General features: G+C 41.9%; 1 protein-coding gene across 1 annotated transcript; it reads left to right on the plus strand.

Moving 5' to 3' along the window:
* Positions 1–11,620: 11,620 nt before the first annotated feature.
* Positions 11,621–17,838, plus strand: LOC143891731 (uncharacterized). The gene is made up of 7 exons (XM_077396267.1): positions 11,621–12,014; positions 14,179–14,264; positions 14,318–15,401; positions 16,060–16,151; positions 16,413–16,845; positions 17,008–17,183; positions 17,236–17,838. Exons 1-7 carry the CDS (start codon positions 11,621–11,623, stop codon positions 17,836–17,838), a joined length of 2,868 nt encoding a protein of 955 aa, XP_077252382.1.
* Positions 17,839–18,792: the final 954 nt, after the last annotated feature.

Here is an 18,792-nt window from a genome sequence, read left to right on the forward strand (position 1 = left end):
ACAAAATTTGGAGGAAAAGACAAGACAAGTTTGTCCCATTATCAATTGCGCTAAGCAGAAGAGGGGTCAATTATTGAAGCGGGGGTGTGCCACTACCAATACCCGTGTACGAGCAAATAAAGTAGACAAAAAGCAAGTGGGGTGTGCAAATATCAAGGCAAGGGTGTGCTAATATCAGCACACTCTTTTCTTATAAGAGGCCCATCGACTAGGGTTTTAGGAGAGCCCCCATTTTCTAAAAAAGAAAGGGAGAGCCTCATTTTTGGGCAGCTGCAAGAAAAGAGAGGGAGTAGCAGAGAAGGGTCTTGAGCTCCATCGGCCACCATTTTCGCCGGCCAACTTTCTCCCCCTTGCCACCATCTTCCATAACCACCACCACCAAGCTACCTCTTCCTCTTCCACCCTTCTTCTACCTCCACCATCTCCTTAAGAATTGGTTTGGGAATTGAAGAATTTGTTTAAATTTCAAGGGTAGATGAGTTACAGAGAAGAAAGAAGAAGAAGGAGGAGATCAATTAAGAGCTTCTAATTTTTCTTGGAGGAGGAAGAGCTGATCCAATCCGCAAGGGTAGCATCGAGATTAGAGATCCAAAGCTAATCTATTTGACCCAAGACTCAAGTAATCTCTTCCTTTCTCTTTAATTCAAATCTAATAGGTGAATCATATTGTTTAGAATGATGTAGGTCTGCAATTTTGGTTTGGTTATTGTGGATGGCTGAGATCGCTTAATCTGTTAGATTTCTTCGTGTAGTTTAATTGTAGGAGTTAAAAGGGGTTGGATCTCAATTGGTTCAAATTATTAAAATCCAGTTGTGTATAAAAAAGAAGCCCCATTCCTTGACACTGTCTCTGGGCTATACATCAACATAGCCATGTCTAATGATTCCATAGAGTCTTTCCTATTTTGATTAATTCTATGGAGTTTCCTTTGTATCCTTACCCCTTTACCCTCTTTGTCCTCCTCCTTATACTAGGATTTCTCATAGGGGTTTAGGGATTTCTCTTTCTTTAGGACCTTTGTTTCTTATAGGATTCAGGGGTTCTACCTTGTCTTCTTTCGGGACTACTCTCCTCATGTTCCTAGGGATCCTACTCGAGCTTCGGGATTCTTTCGACTATAGGGTACATTTTCTTGGGTTTCTTTTTCATTCAGAGTCATTCTCCTTATGTTCATCGGGATCCTTTTCGAGCTTCAGGATTCCCTCGATTACAGGAACACTCTCGTCGGGTTTAGGCGATGACGGACGGCAACCTCTTGAGCCAAAACCCCCTTTCGATCAAAATGGATAAAAATATATAAAAATCAAATAACAAAAAAACACTCAAGGCGTATTTCGAAATGCTGTTTCGAACTACGCTGGCTTGATCCCTTTCCACAGGGTACGTAGGCAGCTTGGGATTTTCGTCCCAAGTTCAGTCAAACTTTTCAATAAAATCATTTAAACCCTTCAAAAAATCATTCAAACATTTTCTAAAAAATCTTTCAAACCTTTCACACCAAAAATCAAAATGGGCAAGGATGAATGATTACGAAGTCACTCGGAGCTTTCCTTTCATTTCATTTCCGATTTTGATCGTGGTTTTCCGGTTTTATCGGGTTTCGGGATGGGCGACGACGTAGCGTAGCCCCTTCACAGGAATTGTCCTCCTGAGCCCAATGATAGGCTATGATGATCGTGAGACTTATCTGATTTTAGTGGATCAGGATCGCTAAGCTTGATTCATTAGAATTGCTCCCTGAGCCTATCGTGCGCTCCCTTTTCTTTTCCCTGGCATTCTTGGTCCTCATGTACCGTTGATTTTCCGATTCATTTCTTTCCCTGTATCTTTTAGCTCATTCTGTGTTTATCTTTGACTTCTTATGTGCTACTGTTAGCTTGCTTACTTTCCTAGCATGAGATTGATTATTATTTTCTTAGCATTATCTCTTACATAGGTTCACATGCTAGTGTGTTTATTCTATTGCTTTGGTAGTTTACTGTTGTACTTATCTGTCCTCTCACCTGCTTAGTTGTAGCATTTATTCATCTTATCTTGATTATCTGCTTAGCTGTAGCTGTGCGTGCGGATGTTACTGCTTTCCTAGATGTGATGGGTTAGGATTAGATACGGTGAGTTAGGATTAGATACGGTGAGTTAGGATTTGGATGTTTATTTTCTTTTGCCCATCCCTGGGTCATGCATGCTTAGATAGACGTTTTCTCGGGGATACTTGTTCCCATTTCACATGATTTTAGCCCAAAACTCTTCAAAATTAATTAAAAATGGCATAATAGACCAGGTGCTTGCACTTGGGCGAATTGAGGGCGCTTAACACCTTCCCCATTCGTCATCAGGCACAGACTTTTGTATCTCTGGTTATCCGTTGTAACAGAGTATTTCATAGGATCCAGGGCTTACTTCCTTGCATGACGACTCTTCTTTGTTATAGGTACATCTTGGTTCCGGGCTAATCCTTGAATCGAGAGGTATCTCATTCATATAGCCACCCATGCTGTGAGTGGCATCATTTCGAGAGTTCATTGGTAGAGCTCTCCTTTACATTGTGGAGATCTTAGAGGACTGACGGGGGATCTCGTGTCCCTCGCTCACCGTCCTGGGGATCGGGGTCCACAACAAGGAAGAGATATTAATGCCGATTTTGGTCTCCGTCCTCCAACCTCCTGGCTGGTTCGGAGTCTTCTGTAAGGCTCCCCTTGGCGAGCTCGGGAAAAGAAACAAGGAGATGGCCGACGCAAGATTCCCCATCTCCTAGTTTCTTCTCGCACATAGACTCTCTTAACCTTTCTCCCTTTAGCTCAAGGGATGATCCCCCTGAAGCTTTAGCCCTCGAGAAGGAGTACTGGTCTTCGCTAAAACCTCAGCCAGTTCACCCCCGTACTCAATCTCTCTGATCACCCTCTTCGATAGCCATCCCTGCTGATTTTGATTCTGATACCCACTCTAAAAAGGGAACTCGGCGTCACAAAATATTTTCGAAACCTCCCAAAGTTGTTCCCCTGTTTGCTAACCAGAAAAAGCAATGTCTTCTTCGCTGGAGCCTCCTGATCCTGGAAAGTACCCCTCTGGAGAAATTAATGGCCAATTTTGGTCTCCGTCCTCCAACCTCTTGGCTGGTTCTGAGCCTTCTGTAAGGCTCCCCTTGGCGAGCTCGGGAAAAGAAACAAGGGGATGGCCGATGCAAGATTTCCCTTCTCCTAGTTTCTTCTCACACATAGACTCTCTTAACCTTTCTCCCTTTAGCTCAAGGGATGATCCCCGTGAAGCTTTAGCCCTGGAGAAGGAATACTGGTCTTCGCTAAAACCTCAGCCAGTTCACCCCCGTACTCAATCTCTCCGATCACCCTCTTCGATAGCCATCCCTGCTGATTTTGATTCTGATACCCACTCTAAAAAGGGAACTCGGCATCACAAAATATTTCCGAAACCTCCCAAAGTTGTTCCCCTGTTTGCTAACCAGAAAAAGCGATGTCTTCTTCGCTGGAGCCTCCTGATCCTGGAAAGTACCCCTCTGGAGAAATTAATGGCTGATTTTGGTCTCCGTCCTCCAACCTCCTGGCTGGTTCTGAGCCTTCTGTAAGGCTCCCCTTGGCGAGCTCGGGAAAAGAAACAAGGGGATGGCCGTTGCAAGATTCCCCTTCTCCTAGTTTCTTCTCGCACATAGACTCTCTTAACCTTTCTCCCTTTAGCTCAAGGGATGATCCCCCTGAAGCTTTAGCCCTGGAGAAGGAATACTGGTCTTCGCTAAAACCTCAGCCAGTTCACCCCCGTACTCAATCTCTCCGATCACCCTCTTCGATAGCCATCCCTGCTGATTTTGATTCTGATACCCACTCTAAAAAGGGAACTCGGCATCACAAAATATTTCCGAAACCTCCCAAAGTTGTTCCCCTGTTTGCTAAGTAGAAAAAGCGATGTCTTCTTCGCTGGAGCCTCCTGATCCTAGAAAGTACTCCTATGGAGAAATTAATGGCCCATTTTGGTCTCCGTCCTCCAACCTCCTGGCTGGTTCTGAGCCTTCTGTAAGGCTCCCCTTGGCGAGCTCGGGAAAAGAAACAAGGGGATGGCCGATGCAAGATTCCCCTTCTCCTAGTTTCTTCTCGCACATAGACTCTCTTAACCTTTCTCCCTTTAGCTCAAGGGATGATCCCCTTGAAGCTTTAGCCCTGGAAAAGGAGTACTGGTCTTCGTTAAAACCTCAGCCAGTTCACCCCCGTACTCAATCTCTCCGATCACCATCTTCGATAGCCATCCCTGCTGATTTTGATTCTGATACCCACTCTAAAAAGGGAACTCGACGTCACAAAATATTTCCGAAACCTCCCAAAAGTTGTTCCCCTGTTTGCTAACCAAAAAAAGCGATGTCTTCTTCGCTGGAGCCTCCTGCTCCTGGAAAGTACCCCTCTGGAGAAATTAATGGCCGATTTTGGTCTCCGTCCTCCAACCTTCTGGCTGGTTCTGAGCCTTCTGTAAGGCTCTCCTTGGCGAGCTCGGGAAAAGAAACAAGGGGATGGTCGATGCAAGATTCCCCTTCACCTAGTTTCTTCTCGCACATAGACTCTCTTAACCTTTCTCCATTTAGCTCAAGGGATGATCACCCTGAAGCTTTAGCCCTGGAGAAGGAGTACTGGTCTTCGCTAAAACCTCAGCCAGTTCACCCCCGTACTCAATCTCTCCGATCACCCTCTTTGATAGCCATCCCTGCTGATTTTGATTCTGATACCCACTCTAAAAAGGGAACTCGGCGTCACAAAATATTTCCGAAACCTCCCAAAGTTGTTCCCCTGTTTGCTAACCAGAAAAAGCGAAGCTCTTTGCAGTCTTTTCATTCTAAAGGAAAATCCCATATTCCTTTTGACCCTGAGACTTTGAAAGATTTCAAACCTCCCCCTTCGCCAACCTTGAGAATTCTTCTCAATAATGATTATGTGAAATTGTTATTAAGACCCGATCCCGGGAGAGGGGTGGGGCGCCACGCTCTCTCTCTTGGTCTCTCATACCCACGCGATTGGCGTGTGCATTTTTATTATCGATTTTAATTCATCTTTTATATGAACTTGGGATCACTAAGGCAATCCGAATTCCACACAAAAGAGACTGACAGAGTCGCCACCTAGATGTGGGATCTAGGACCCATAATTAACCAGAAATCTAGACTCGCTACCTGGTTACAAGAATGGAAGGTATGTGGAGTTATCCACCACATGCACTATTCCTGCCCGATAATCGGTCTTCAATTTTCAAAGTTAACTCTTTTGAATTCATTTTAAATGGCTCATTCAACTCTTTGTTAGTGTGCGAACTAAGTGACATGCATCCTAAAATCTAATTTCAATATGAATCCTAAATGTGTATCTTGATTTCTTAATTTGTCTGGATTCAATCTAAGTGAAAGTTCTCCTAAAATACTAATTTCATGGAAAATCCTAAGTGATTTAATTAAGAATTTACAAGAAAATTAATATACAAAATCCAACAATTTGTTGTGGAGCCGACTCGCGGTTGGTATGCCATCAGACATCCAAGCTGCCTACGTACCCAAGCCTCACTGGGATCAGAGTCGACGTAGTTCGGTGCACCTAAGCTAAGCTACATATGCCTAACTCAACTAAGACACCGACCTAGACGGATTTGACTGTTTCAACAGTTTTAAGAGGAGTTATTTAATTCAAGTTGAGGATTTTATTATCCTAAGATTTCATCTAAGATTCTATATGATTCTTATCTAAATGCAAGTTGTTCCTTAGACTAATGCAGGTTAGCCTACATCCTAGTTTACTAGGCTTGTCCTAGGGAAAGATTGGGTGACTAGTATAACTAGACCTATGGCACGGTTGCTATCCATAGCAAACGTCCGTGATGAGGCTGGACTCCTAACTCTAGGACTCCCTAAAACCTAAGACTTCCTAAAACCTAGGACTAGACACGACACCAGTGTTCCTAAATTGGGCTCTAATGGTTCTTATGACGAAAACCGTAACCCAAAGGTTCCGAGAGACACGAGATGAATCGATTTCAGTTCTTGAAGTTAGTTAATTTCAGATTTCAAGGATTTTCGGTTTCTGGACATTTAAGGAATACCAATGGTTCTAGGGTTCACCAATTCCAGCCTCGAATGGCATCCAAAGAAGAGAATCGTGCGCTCTTTCCTTGTGCAATTTAATACTTAGGTTATAGCACCTTATTGCCTGTCATATCTCAGGATTTCCGTGGACAGTAACCTCGGAGCCAACAACGTGCTATAGCTTAAATATTCAAATTGTCAAAGATCGAGTGCAATAGGGATACGATTATGGATGCGCTGGCCATTTTTCCAGGAAAATCTAAAGATCCTAAGATTTCTGTTTCAATGGATTAAGGAGTTAATATGTGACAGAGATTTAAGGTTCTTTAGAGATTTTTAGATGAATTTCAATTAATTTCAATATTTTAATGGATTTTATCAATTATAAACCATATGAGTGATTTTACAAGTGAAACTGTTGCAAATGAATTCAAAATGAGTTGAAACGTCTACAGCAGCAAGATATGATGAGATGTAGCTTACTGGAAGATTTTTACATTAAGCTCATATTTAATTTTGATTTAACAATTAATTGACCAGATTGCAAAAATAACACAGAAACTACTAGAAATAGAAATCTAAATTCAATGAAATTTCTACAGAAATAAGATATGAGTAAATATAGCATGCTGTGAGATTTTCATGAATTTTAGAAACAATTTACTATCAGTTTCAGATTTTTCAATTTTCAGACAAGATTATGAATTAACACCTACATCCCATATGAAACAAGATCTAAATCACTCGAAACGTTTACAGAAACTAGAAATATGGAATATAAGACTACTATAAAAATTTTGGGAATTTTATCTGTGATCTGATGTCTGTAACAATTATCCCAAAATCTGATAATTTTTAAAGAAAGCATAAAATAATATACCAAAACAAATCCAAAAATTCTCAAAAATTCATGGTAGAATGTACCAGTATCATATTATTTTCTCACGAAATTTCATTAATTTTAGAATTCGTTTATTATATATTTTATTTTTCTTCGTCGAAAAGATATTTTTGAAGAGTTTTCTATTTTTAAAACACGATTTTCGAGAGTATTATGATTCCGGAAAACATCCTCCAACCTTGTTCTGATGTGATGAACACAAGAAAAATTTAAAATTCCAAAAAATAGATCATCCTGAGATGGCTATTTTTTCGAATTCCGTAATTACTCAACCATTATTTTAAATAAAATACCCCTCTTCACTCAAATTTTCGAAAACCGTTGATCCAATGTCCGATCCGATCTGATGATTATCTTACTCTATTTAGATAGATCGTTGTATTAAATTTCGGGACAAAACGGAATTGAAACACTCATGCAGATCATGATTTTAAGCACACACATTTAATATTGAATTAAAATCATTTAATTGCTTAAAAATCATGCAAAAATCTAAAAAAAATACCAAATAATTTCGGAAAAATTCGAGAACAGTGTACCTACCTGTGATAGAGTTCCACGCCGAATCCGAGAGCTGCAGAGTCCGAAAAATCCCGCCGACGTGCGATCCGCTCCGCTTTTCTTCCTCTTTATATCTTTATTTATTTTTATTTTTGAAAAAATTCAAACCACTGTGAGGAGAGGGAGTGTGCGAGATAGGGAGGGATTGGCAGAGAGTGTGAGATAAATAGAGAGAGTAAGATAAAGATAGAGATAGAAAGTTCGAGGGTGAATGTTTCAAAACAAGAAAGGGAGAGTGAGCTTGGGTAACAGAGATGAGAAAGGGAGGGAGAGTAACAGAGATGAGGGAGTGAGGGAGAGCAACAGAGATGAGAGAGGGAGGGAGAGTAACAGAATAAATGAGAGAGAATAAGATGAGAGAGAAACAGAAAACCACGACACTCTGTTTTTCGTTTTATTTTTTTTCTTCTATTATATTACAGAGCTTTCGTTTGGAGAGTGTAAAGGGGATGAGAGATGAGGGATAGTTGTGAAACAGAGAGAGAAGGAGATGGAAATGAGGGAGAGAGAGGAAGAAGGAAAACAGAGTATCGGCTTGTTTTTTTTTCTTTTTCTTTTTTTTTCTTTTTTTCTTACCAGTAATCTCCTGGCTGTTGGGGATGGATACACGAGAGATGGGTGGGCTGTGGGGAGTAGAGAGAAGGAGGAGGTGAAAAAGGCCGAGAGATGTTAGAGGCAGAGGGATGGTTGGGAGCTGGAGGAGGCCGAGAGATGGAGGCTTGAGAGTGATTGACAGGAGAGTGAGAGGGATGGGATCTGCCGGGATATGAGAGAGTGGGAAGATGACAAGCTATGGAGATAGAGGGTGGGGAGATGAAAACGTGAGATTCTCTCGTGGAAATGAACAAACAAAGGCTCCCTCGTGGAAATCCAGAAACAGAGGCTCTGAGCGGAGTTTTTTTTCCGAGAGACGGCTCCCTCTTTCTGGTTTTTTTTCTCCTCGTAGAAACCAATAATTCCACATCTATCTATCCCCTCTCACTAGCCGAGTGGGCCCTCTTAGAAACCTCTCATTCTTACTATAATTACCGAGGTAAAAAAATTGCCTCACGTAGGCTGCCTTCTAAAAATCTTATATGACTTACCGTGGATTTTAGCAATGAGTCTAAATTTAAGCTTTTTTTTTAAGTGAGAAAAGCAAGTTAATGAATTAGCAATTGCATTATACTCACGTGATATTCCCTCAGCCCAAATCTTTTTTAAGAAATTTCAACATGCAATGTCCATAACGAGCAACACACGGAAGATGATCTAAACCATTCAATTCATTGGGCTGATCCACATCACCCAAATTATAGGCATCAAATGTGAATTAATCGTACTCTCCTAATCAATCCTATGGACTGATCCAAGCCATCCAGTTGATTAACCACGCCCTCGAGATCATCTTCATTAGATGATCCAAACCCTCCATTTCAATGGGCTACCCTATAAATGATTCGCTCCTTTAATTCATTGTCGAAAGCTGACCTTGGCCGTCCAATTGATAGGCTACAATGTGGATCGGTTACACCATCTCTTAAATCACTTTATATGGTTTAATTGGTGGCCCACAAATATTTTCCGTTAGATTTCAATACCGACCTCGAAGAATAAGATTGAACCACTTTGGGTGGGCCCCACGCATATTTAGTGGGCCACTCCATTTTAAATCCCTCAACCGAATGCTAGGTCTATTCCTTGGCCGCATTTTCCATGAGATCCATTCATCGAAATTTTAAGCGGGTCCGCTTGCTTCAACTTGGTGAACTCCACTCCATGTTGGGCACACTTATTCCTATAAAATTTGATCGCTAACATCCATGACAAACTCCACAGATAACTTGAATATTTCTTATATGGGCCAACTTGCTTGATTCAAATCTAACCAAAATATTCAATGCGGGCCCACCAAACGGGTCCCAATTCTCTCTGCTTTGGATTTTTCTGAATAACTCTTCTCGACACTTGACGGAAAAATACGAAACATGGCAGAAATGATTGAAAATATCATGAAAACATAGGGAGTGTGGACGCGGGAATAGAAAACACTGAAAAAAAACTGATAACAACACATTAATTTCTTTGTTGATTAGAGCGGAGCAAAATGGGGTGTCTACAGATAGACATCCCTGCTGATTTTGATTCTGATACCCACTCTAAAAAGGGAACTCGGCATCACAAAATATTTCCGAAACCTCCCAAAGTTGTTCCCCTGTTTGCTAAGTAGAAAAAGCGATGTCTTCTTCGCTGGAGCCTCCTGATCCTAGAAAGTACCCCTCTGGAGAAATTAATGGCCCATTTTGGTCTCCGTCCTCCAACCTCCTGGCTGGTTCTGAGCCTTCTGTAAGGCTCCCCTTGGCGAGCTCGGGAAAAGAAACAAGGGGATGGCCGATGCAAGATTCCCCTTCTCCTAGTTTCTTCTCGCACATAGACTCTCTTAACCTTTCTCCCTTTAGCTCAAGGGATGATCCCCTTGAAGCTTTAGCCTTGGAAAAGGAGTACTGGTCTTCGCTAAAACCTCAACCAGTTCACCCCCGTACTCAATCTCTCCGATCACCATCTTCGATAGCCATCCCTGCTGATTTTGATTCTGATACCCACTCTAAAAAGGGAACTCGGCGTCACAAAATATTTCTGAAACCTCCCAAAAGTTGTTCCCCTGTTTGCTAACCAAAAAAAGCGATGTCTTCTTCGCTGGAGCCTCCTGCTCCTGGAAAGTACCCCTCTGGAGAAATTAATGGCCGATTTTGGTCTCCGTCCTCCACCCTTCTGGCTGGTTCTGAGCCTTCTGTAAGGCTCTCCTTGGCGAGCTCGGGAAAAGAAACAAGGGGATGGTCGATGCAAGATTCCCCTTCTCCTAGTTTCTTCTCGCACATAGACTCTCTTAACCTTTCTCCCTTTAGCTCAAGGGATGATCACCCTGAAGCTTTAGCCCTGGAGAAGGAGTACTTGTCTTCGCTAAAACCTCAGCCAGTTCACCCCCGTACTCAATCTCTCCGATCACCCTCTTCGATAGCCATCCCTGCTGATTTTGATTCTGATACCCACTCTAAAAAGGGAACTCGGCGTCACAAAATATTTCCGAAACCTCCCAAAGTTATTCCCCTGTTTGCTAACCAGAAAAAGCGAAGCTCTTTGCAGTCTTTTCATTCTAAAGGAAAATCCCATATTCCTTTCGACCCTAAGACTTTGAAAGATTTCAAACCTCCCCCTTCGCCAACCTTGAGAATTCTTCTCAATAATGATTATGTGAAATCGTTACAGCTTGGTGAGGAAGAAAACCTGCAATTGGTAGAGCATCCTGAGCTTATCTCTTGTCCATCGGACAATAGACGTTCGGCTATTGTCCAGATAAAAGAGCTAACCCCTAAAGACTTCCCCTGCTAGCCGACATACTTTTATCTCCCTCTGTCTCGTCCTGCTCCGACTTTCCCTCGAGCCCCTCACCAATTATAAATTCCCGCCTAGCTAAAGCGGGTCAATTTGAATCGTTCAGTAGTAGTGGGTCTGGTCAACCAAAGGGTCTAGTGGAAGACCCCAATCCTTGTCCTTTTCCTGCTTCAAAAACCTCTGAAAATTCATCCCAAAATTTTGCGCAGGAAAACCCTGTCCCAAAAAGAACTGACGCCCGGAGCTCTCTATTCGAGAAAGAGGATATCCAACAGTCCTCAAAGCTAAATTTTTTCACCAAAGAAGAAGCTACGGGAGTTTCGGGCTGGATTTTGAAGATGAAGAACTAGAAGAAAATGACAAAAAATGGGAAAACTCCTTGGTTGGATACCTGTTGGGAAGGAGGCCTTATTTTGTAGCTTTGAAAGAGTATCTTCTTAGAAGCTGGAAGGTGAAAGGGGAATTCCAGATGTTCAACCTCCATAGTGGATTCTTTCTCTTCCAATTTAACAACTTAGAGGACTGCGAAAAAATATTGGAAGGAGGCAATACCTATGGAGGAAGGCCACTAGTTCTCATAAGATGGTCTCCGGAGATGGCTCTTGAGAAGCTCTCCCTTTCGTTAGTGCCGATTTGGATCAAATTTCCTGGTTTGAACCTTCGGTTCTAGTCGGCACACTGCCTTAGCAAACTCGGAAGCAAACTGGGTCGCCCTTTATACATGGATGCTCAAACTACTGGAAGTTCTCGCCTCAGCTATGCCAGGGTCTGCATTGAAATAGAAGCAGGGTGTGACCTCCCAAATGAAATTGAGATCAAAACTTCGCTGGGAATTTCCTACCAGAAAGTAGAATACGAATGGAAGCCCCCTTCTTGCAAGGAATGTTGTACATTCAACCATTCAGCGTCCTCTTGTCCGAAAAATCTGCCGGTAAAGCCCCAGAAAAAAGAATGGCGTCCTGTCTCAAATCCAGATCCTGAAGAATTAGAGAAGGTTTCCTCAGAAAAAGCCCCCATGATTGTTATGAAAAAGAAAGTTGTAGAAGGAAATATGAGGCCCAAAAGCCCTCGACCATCTTCGGAGAATAGGATGGTGCTCTGGGAACCAGCTAATAGTAAGAGATCCCCTATGCAAAACAGGGGTGAAAGCGTCCTGCTGTTAAAAAACCTTAGTGTTGTTTTGACCCCCTCCCGCAGTTCCCAAATTTTCTACCCAGAATAGAATGCTTGAAAATATCAAATTCCTTTGACATTCTTGAAGAAACAGAGGAAGTTTTCCCCTTTGAAATTGTGGAACCACCACCCTCTTCTGCCTCTCCACCCCCTGTTTTTGTTTCCCATGAATGCTCTAGCAGTTTGGAACATTAGAGGGATAGGGATAGGGATAGGGTCCAGTAACATTTTCTCGGAGCTCTGACAAATTCTCGGAGTTCCGAGAATACAAATAGAAGTTGAAAAAATGTTACTGGACCATTTCTCGGAGCTCCGAGAACTTTCTCGGAACTGGGGTAAGCCGCCGAGCCTAGCAAGGCCGCATTTTTAGAAGAGTTCATTCAAGATGCGAGCGAAAATGATAGGATTGCCTTAGAAGAGCAACCAGAAAATCCAATAGAGAGATATGACGAAATTGAGCAAACCAGTATGGTGTGGGCGGTCGACCTCCATGGGTCCGGTCGACTGCGATAGTGTTTTGAGCGAAAATTAAATTCAAACAGTAATCCCTCGCCGGTCGACCGACTGCGCGGTATGAATTTTAAATTTCAAATTAAGAGCCCGATAAGGGCGGGCGACCGCCGTGCCTCCACTTTTGGAGGGGTTAGGATGATCCAATGGAGCTGATTTTTAGTACACACCCTATCTATGATGGGGCCATGCAAATGAATGGTTTGGATCATCCAAACAAAGTGGGCGCCTTATGTTTTTTGAGCGCCACCTCATATAAGCTTATATGAGGTTAACCTCAGGAACTCTATTCACTCACTCTCTCTCTCTCTCTCTCTCTCTCTCTCTCTCTCTCTCTCTCTCCGAGAGTCGAGAGAGTTTAGGACCCTTGGAACCACTAGATTGATGCAAGTTTTTAAACAATGGTTACAAGGGTTGTAAATTTGGTTCCAAGGCCCTCAAAGCAATAAATTTGAGATGTTTAAGTGTGGCATAAAGTCAAGAAACAAAGAACTCTACTCAAAATTGGATAGAATTTTTCCGGATTGTTAGCCACTTCTAAGGCTCATCTCATTCGTGCCCCTCTCAAATCTCTCTCCTTCTCTCACTGCCCTACCCATTTCTCACCACTCTGAGGCATCAATTTATCAGGAATTTTGCATTTTGAGGACCAATTTTGAGTCCAAAACTGATTATCGGACTCAGATTTGCAATTTACTTTTGAGTCCAATAATCATTTCTAGACTCACAATCAGTTCTCAAAATCCAAAGGACTTTGTTCGTTTTTCAAAATTGTAGCTAAGAGAAAAGACAAGAAGCGGAGTAGCCGTCTTGCTTTAAAACATGCTATCCAAGATCTTCTTGAAAAGAAACAATTCATTCTCCCGTTTGGGCCAAATATCAACCCCAACCCTCTTCCAAATCATAACCCATCTTCGTCCACTTTAAATGACATCTTCACCGAACCTCCGCCAAGGGACTTCTCGTCCTTAATTTGTACTATCGAACCCTATCCATGGGGTACCGATAACAACAATTACATATGAGAAGACGGGGAAGAAGATCCATATCCTCTTGCCATTTGCGCAGACTTCGACAAAGAACCTTATATTTTGGACCTAGAAGGGGCTGGAATAGACGAAACCTTTCATTAGAAGATTGCAGAATCAGTGATCCTGAAACTTCAGAGGTAGGAGGACATCTCATCAGGGGTGGTAGGAACTACAAACCTCTAGAACTCATGAGCAGATCGACACTGTCAAACGAAAAGTTGTTAGCACAGAGGTTGATCAAGAAGATCTAAACATCATCAGGCAGCTCAACAAGACTCAGACAGATATCTCACTTTGGGGATTACTAATGGTATCTCTTAAGCATCGAGAAGTTCTCCTCAAAAGTTTGCAGACCTCCCAAGTGTCAAAGGACACTACACCCGAGCAGCTTACGAATCTGGTTGCATCAGTCAGAGCATCTATAGCCCTATTCAAAAGCTCATCCAATCTTTTAATCTTCCCTTATTCTGTCTTCTTGAAACAAAAGTTTTCTTTCCAATGCTAAATCCCTGTGTTCGAGATATTAATGATTCCTGGAACTTCTTTGCCAATTATAATCATACAGAAAGAGGTAGGATTTGGCTAATATGGGATCCTCTCATTGTCCATGTGAACATCATCTCTGACTCTGCTCAATTCGTTCATGCGGAGGTTCTTTTCCTTCAAACCCAAGTCAGTTTTTATTTATTTGCTGTGTATGCTAGAAACCGTGGCTCAGAAAAGCACTCCTCTGGGAAGATTTGTCAAATATATCACTTCATATTAATCGCCCCTGGATTGTTCTGGGGGATTTCAACACAACTAGATTCTCGGAGGAAAGATTCGGAGGAGCCAATCCAATTCTCTCCCATCTTGCCGACTTCAACCAGTGTATAGATAACTGCAGGCTAGCTGATCTTCGATCGATAGGCCAAGATCTTTCCTGGAATAATAGTCCTCAATCCTCTGAAGTTAAATTCCGTAAGCTGGATAGAGCTCTTGTCAATATTGAATGGTTATGCAATTTCCCCACGTCATTTGTTGAATACAGAGCCCCTTGGCTCTCCGACCACATGCCGATCATCGTACAGATCAGACCCTACTCCGATAATGGCAAAAAGCCGTTCAAATTTCTCAACTCCTGGTTGGAAGACTCCTCTCTTTTTGAAGCAGTTGAAAGAGCTTGGAAGTATCAGGTCCGAGGAAACCCAATGTACATTTTGATCCAAAAGCTCAAGCAAGTTAAAATAACCATCAAGCAATGGAACCAAAATGTGTTTGGGAGGATAGACATAAAAGCTCCTATTCTTCGGCAGAGGCTGGAGATGGCTCAAGCAAATTTCTACGCAAACCCAGCTAACAGAACTCTGAGAGATGAAGTAGCCGAAGCCAAATCAAACTATGAGATTATTGCTAGGAAGGTGGAATCTATGATCCGGCAGAAATCCCGAGTGCTTTGGTTAAACCTTGGAGACTCAAACAGTCAGTTCTTCCATTCAGCCCTCAAGTCCAGAAGAAACCAAAATTCAATTCATGGCCTCTTTGACTCTAGTGGTGAGATAACCTCCAATGAGGACCAGATAGCATCAATTTTAGTTGATCATTTCCACTCTCTCCTTAATTCCCATTCTGAATCTGATAATCGTCATGACTCTTCTCCTGATCCGATGAGAAGACTAACCTTAGATGATTCTCTTGCCCTTTCCATCCCTTTCTCTAGTGAAGAAATAAAGCTGGCTGTCTTTTCTCAAGATGGCAACAAATCTCTGGTCCTGATGGTTTTAATGGCGAATTTTTCAAAAAGTTATGGTATTTAATTGGTGAAGAAATTGAAAAAGCCTTAGCCTACTTCTTCAAATCTGGAAAACTCCTTCCTGAGTTGAACTCAACGTTCATAACTTTAATCCCTAAGTGTCCTGAAGCCTCTTCTCCTGATAAGTTTAGGCCCATCTCTCTCTGCAATTTCCAGTATAAAACCATCTCAATGCTCCTGGCCAATAGATTGAAACCCCTTATGGATAAGATTATTAGCCCTTTTCAGCCTGCTTTTGTTAAGGGTAGGGTTATTCAAGACAACATCCTTCTTAGTCATGATCTCTGTCATAACTTCCATAATAAATCCAATATCAGAGCCATGTGTATCAAGATGGACCAAAAAAAGCCTTTGACAGTGTTAACCATAAATCCCTTCTTGGATTTATGCACAAGATAGGGTTTAATGAGGTCTGGTGTCGCTGGGTTCATCAATGTATTTCTACCCCTTCATTTTCTATTCTTCTGAATGGCACTCCCAGAGGATTTTTCAAGTCCACAAATGGCTTGAGGCAGGGTGACCCTCTTTCTCCCCTGTTGTTCTGCTTAGTTATGGAGATGTTCTCCTGTATCATTGAAGAGGCCATAACTGCTGGAAATTTGATCTCCCCTTTTTCAAAAGGAAATGTGTCTATTACTCATTTTCTATTCACAGATGATGTAATGTTGTTCACTGATGCAACCCCGTTTGCGGCTGGTATAATTCAGAATTGCATATCTCAGTTCAAGTTTAGCTCAGGACTGGAGGTAAACCTTTCCAAATCGAATATCTTTTTCTTGGGAGTAGTTAAGGATGTCAAAGTTGTTGTTTGTAGCATTCTGGGGTTCCCATAAGGAACTCTGCCCATCAAGTACCTGGGTCTTCCTTTAATCACAACCAGATTAACTTCTATGGACTGCAAGCCGCTTACTGAAAAAGTAAAAAAAAGAATCACCTGCTGGTCCTCGAAATTTCTTTCTCGTGCTGGAAGGATAGAATTGGTGAACTTTGTCCTCAATTCCTTCCAGCTCTATTGGTCGGCGGCTTTCAATATTCCAGTGGAGACCCTCAATGACATTGAAAAAACACTCAGAGATTTTATTTGGTCTGGTTGTGACCTTCAGAAAAAATATCATCCTCTTGGATGGAATTCCATTTGTCAGCCAAAAAAGGAAGGTGGAATAGGCATTCGAAGGCTTGCAGACATAAATCGTGCATTTCAACTCAAGCAAGTCTGGAACATTGTTCAGCATAGAGACACCCCCTGGAATAGATGGTTTGAAGCTAAATACATTAGGCAAAGAAACTTCTGGCTTACAAAACCTCCTTCCAACCCCTCTTGGGCCACTCAGAGTATTTTCAAAGCCAGAGATTGTGCTAAGAAAAATATCTGCTACGATATTGGAGATGGTGCAAAAATCAACTTCTGGTATCAACCATGGCTCCCATCAGGTACTATCGGTGAGTTAACCTCTATAGGCTCTACCTTCAACTTCATCCCAGATTATGCATCTATTAAAGAGGTCATCAATGGCAGTTTCTGGGAAAATGTAATCAGAGACCCTCATCTTCGGGAGATAAATACAGTTACCGCTGAGGCTATTTTTTAAAATTCTTGTGCAGATATTCCGATATGGAAACCCACAAATGACGGAAAATTCTCCATTAAGAGCGCATGGAATGTAACTCGTATCCAAAGCCCTAAAGTCCCTGGTTCAGCTCTGTCTGGTTCCATGGTTGCCTTCCACGTCACAGATTCACTGCCATTCAAGCCATTCAAAACAGGCTCTCAACAAAAGGTAGGCTCATATCATTTTCCCCTGTCAATGATCTCAGATGCCCTCCTTGCAGAATCGAGCCAGAATCGAGAGATCATCTATTTTTCTCATGTTCTTTCTCTGCCTGGAACTGGCGCACTATCCTGAGGAGGATTTCCAACAGAAAAAACAGTTCAGAACCCTGGAGGCTGAAGAAGAATGGATTCGAGGCAAATTTAAGGGGAAAGGTCAGTCATCTATTATTGCAAAAATCGCCTTCTCTGCGGCGATATACTACATCTGGCTGGAGAGAAATCAGAGAATATTCGAAGGTGCTTCCTCCCACAAGCAAGATGTTCTTCATCGCATCCTTCTCAGTGTTCGCACTCGCACCCTTCACCTTAAATTGTTTGATGAGGACTCTGCTCAATCTAGGAAAACTGCTTTGAATTTTGACCTTCCACTGTTTCAAATCGAAAAGGAGCCAAAGTTCTGTCGCTGGATTCCACCAATAGATCCAATGCTAAAGCTTAACACCGATGCTTCGTTAACATCAAATGGAGGTTCTCTGGGAGGACTCATTAGAAATTCAAGAGGGGAGTCTCTTGGATGCCTCTCTATCAACACTGGCTCTACTGAAATCCATGAGTTGGAAATAGATGCTGTCCTGGAAGGGTTAGGCTGGCAAAAGAGCTAGGGATCAAGAAGATATGGATTGAATCAGATTCTATTCATGCAGTTCAAGTCATTAATGGAAGGCAATCCTGCCCCCGGAGAAAGCTAGGTACTCTCGGTAGCATCAGTAATCTGCTTAAGACTTTTGAAGAATGGTCAATTTCTCATGTCTGGAGGGAAGCAAATCAAGAGGCAGATCTGTTATCCAAGCATGATTATCAATGTAAGGGGACCTCCATTCTCCCTAACTTTAGATCCCCTTCTTTAAATGATGTAATGTTCTCAGATTTGTCGGGAACTTTCTATAAAAGGATGTAATTCTGATTTTTTATCTATATATCTGGTGGGGGTCCGCCTAACCCCAGATTACCTACCCAAAAAAAGGAAGAGAATCTAGTGAGTTAAAAATAGATGACTAACAAGAAGAATTCCGTAATATTGCTGTTGATTTTTTATGTTGGTGGTGTTGGTGAGGGTGGAAATGGGTGAAGGAAGATGCTATGAAAGCTGCTTAAAGCAATGCATGGGTTTCAAGTATGCAACCTGGCCCAACTGCAAGAGCCAATGCAGTGGGGCTTGTTCGTCTCATGGAAAGCGATGACAGAAGTTGAATTCTAGGGATTGTTTTATATGTAAGATCTTTATGAATTGAAATGTACAGCTTTGTAAAGGAAAAAGAACATCATCTGTAGAGTCTTCATTCACCTGTTACAAATTTATTTCTCTAGATTGAAACTGAAAGTAAGAAAATTGGAATCCTAATGCTCTCTCTCCTAAGAAAAACAGTTAAAAATTGGCAAGAAGAAAAAAGAAGAAGAATAGTATTTCAACCTTTTTACCCTCAAAACTTTGGCAACTTGGCAGTTTCACCAAAACTAATAAGCAATTTGGTTGTTTTGCCATAAGTACCATGCAACTTTAATCTGTATGTTAAGATTTTAACTTTTTTTTTTTAATTTGAAAGATGAAACCATGC

The sequence above is a fragment of the Tasmannia lanceolata genome, unplaced genomic scaffold (assembly GCF_043159265.1).
Source record: "Tasmannia lanceolata isolate RefF3 unplaced genomic scaffold, GAP_Taslan_0.1 ptg000015l, whole genome shotgun sequence".
Lineage (NCBI taxonomy): Eukaryota > Viridiplantae > Streptophyta > Magnoliopsida > Canellales > Winteraceae > Tasmannia > Tasmannia lanceolata.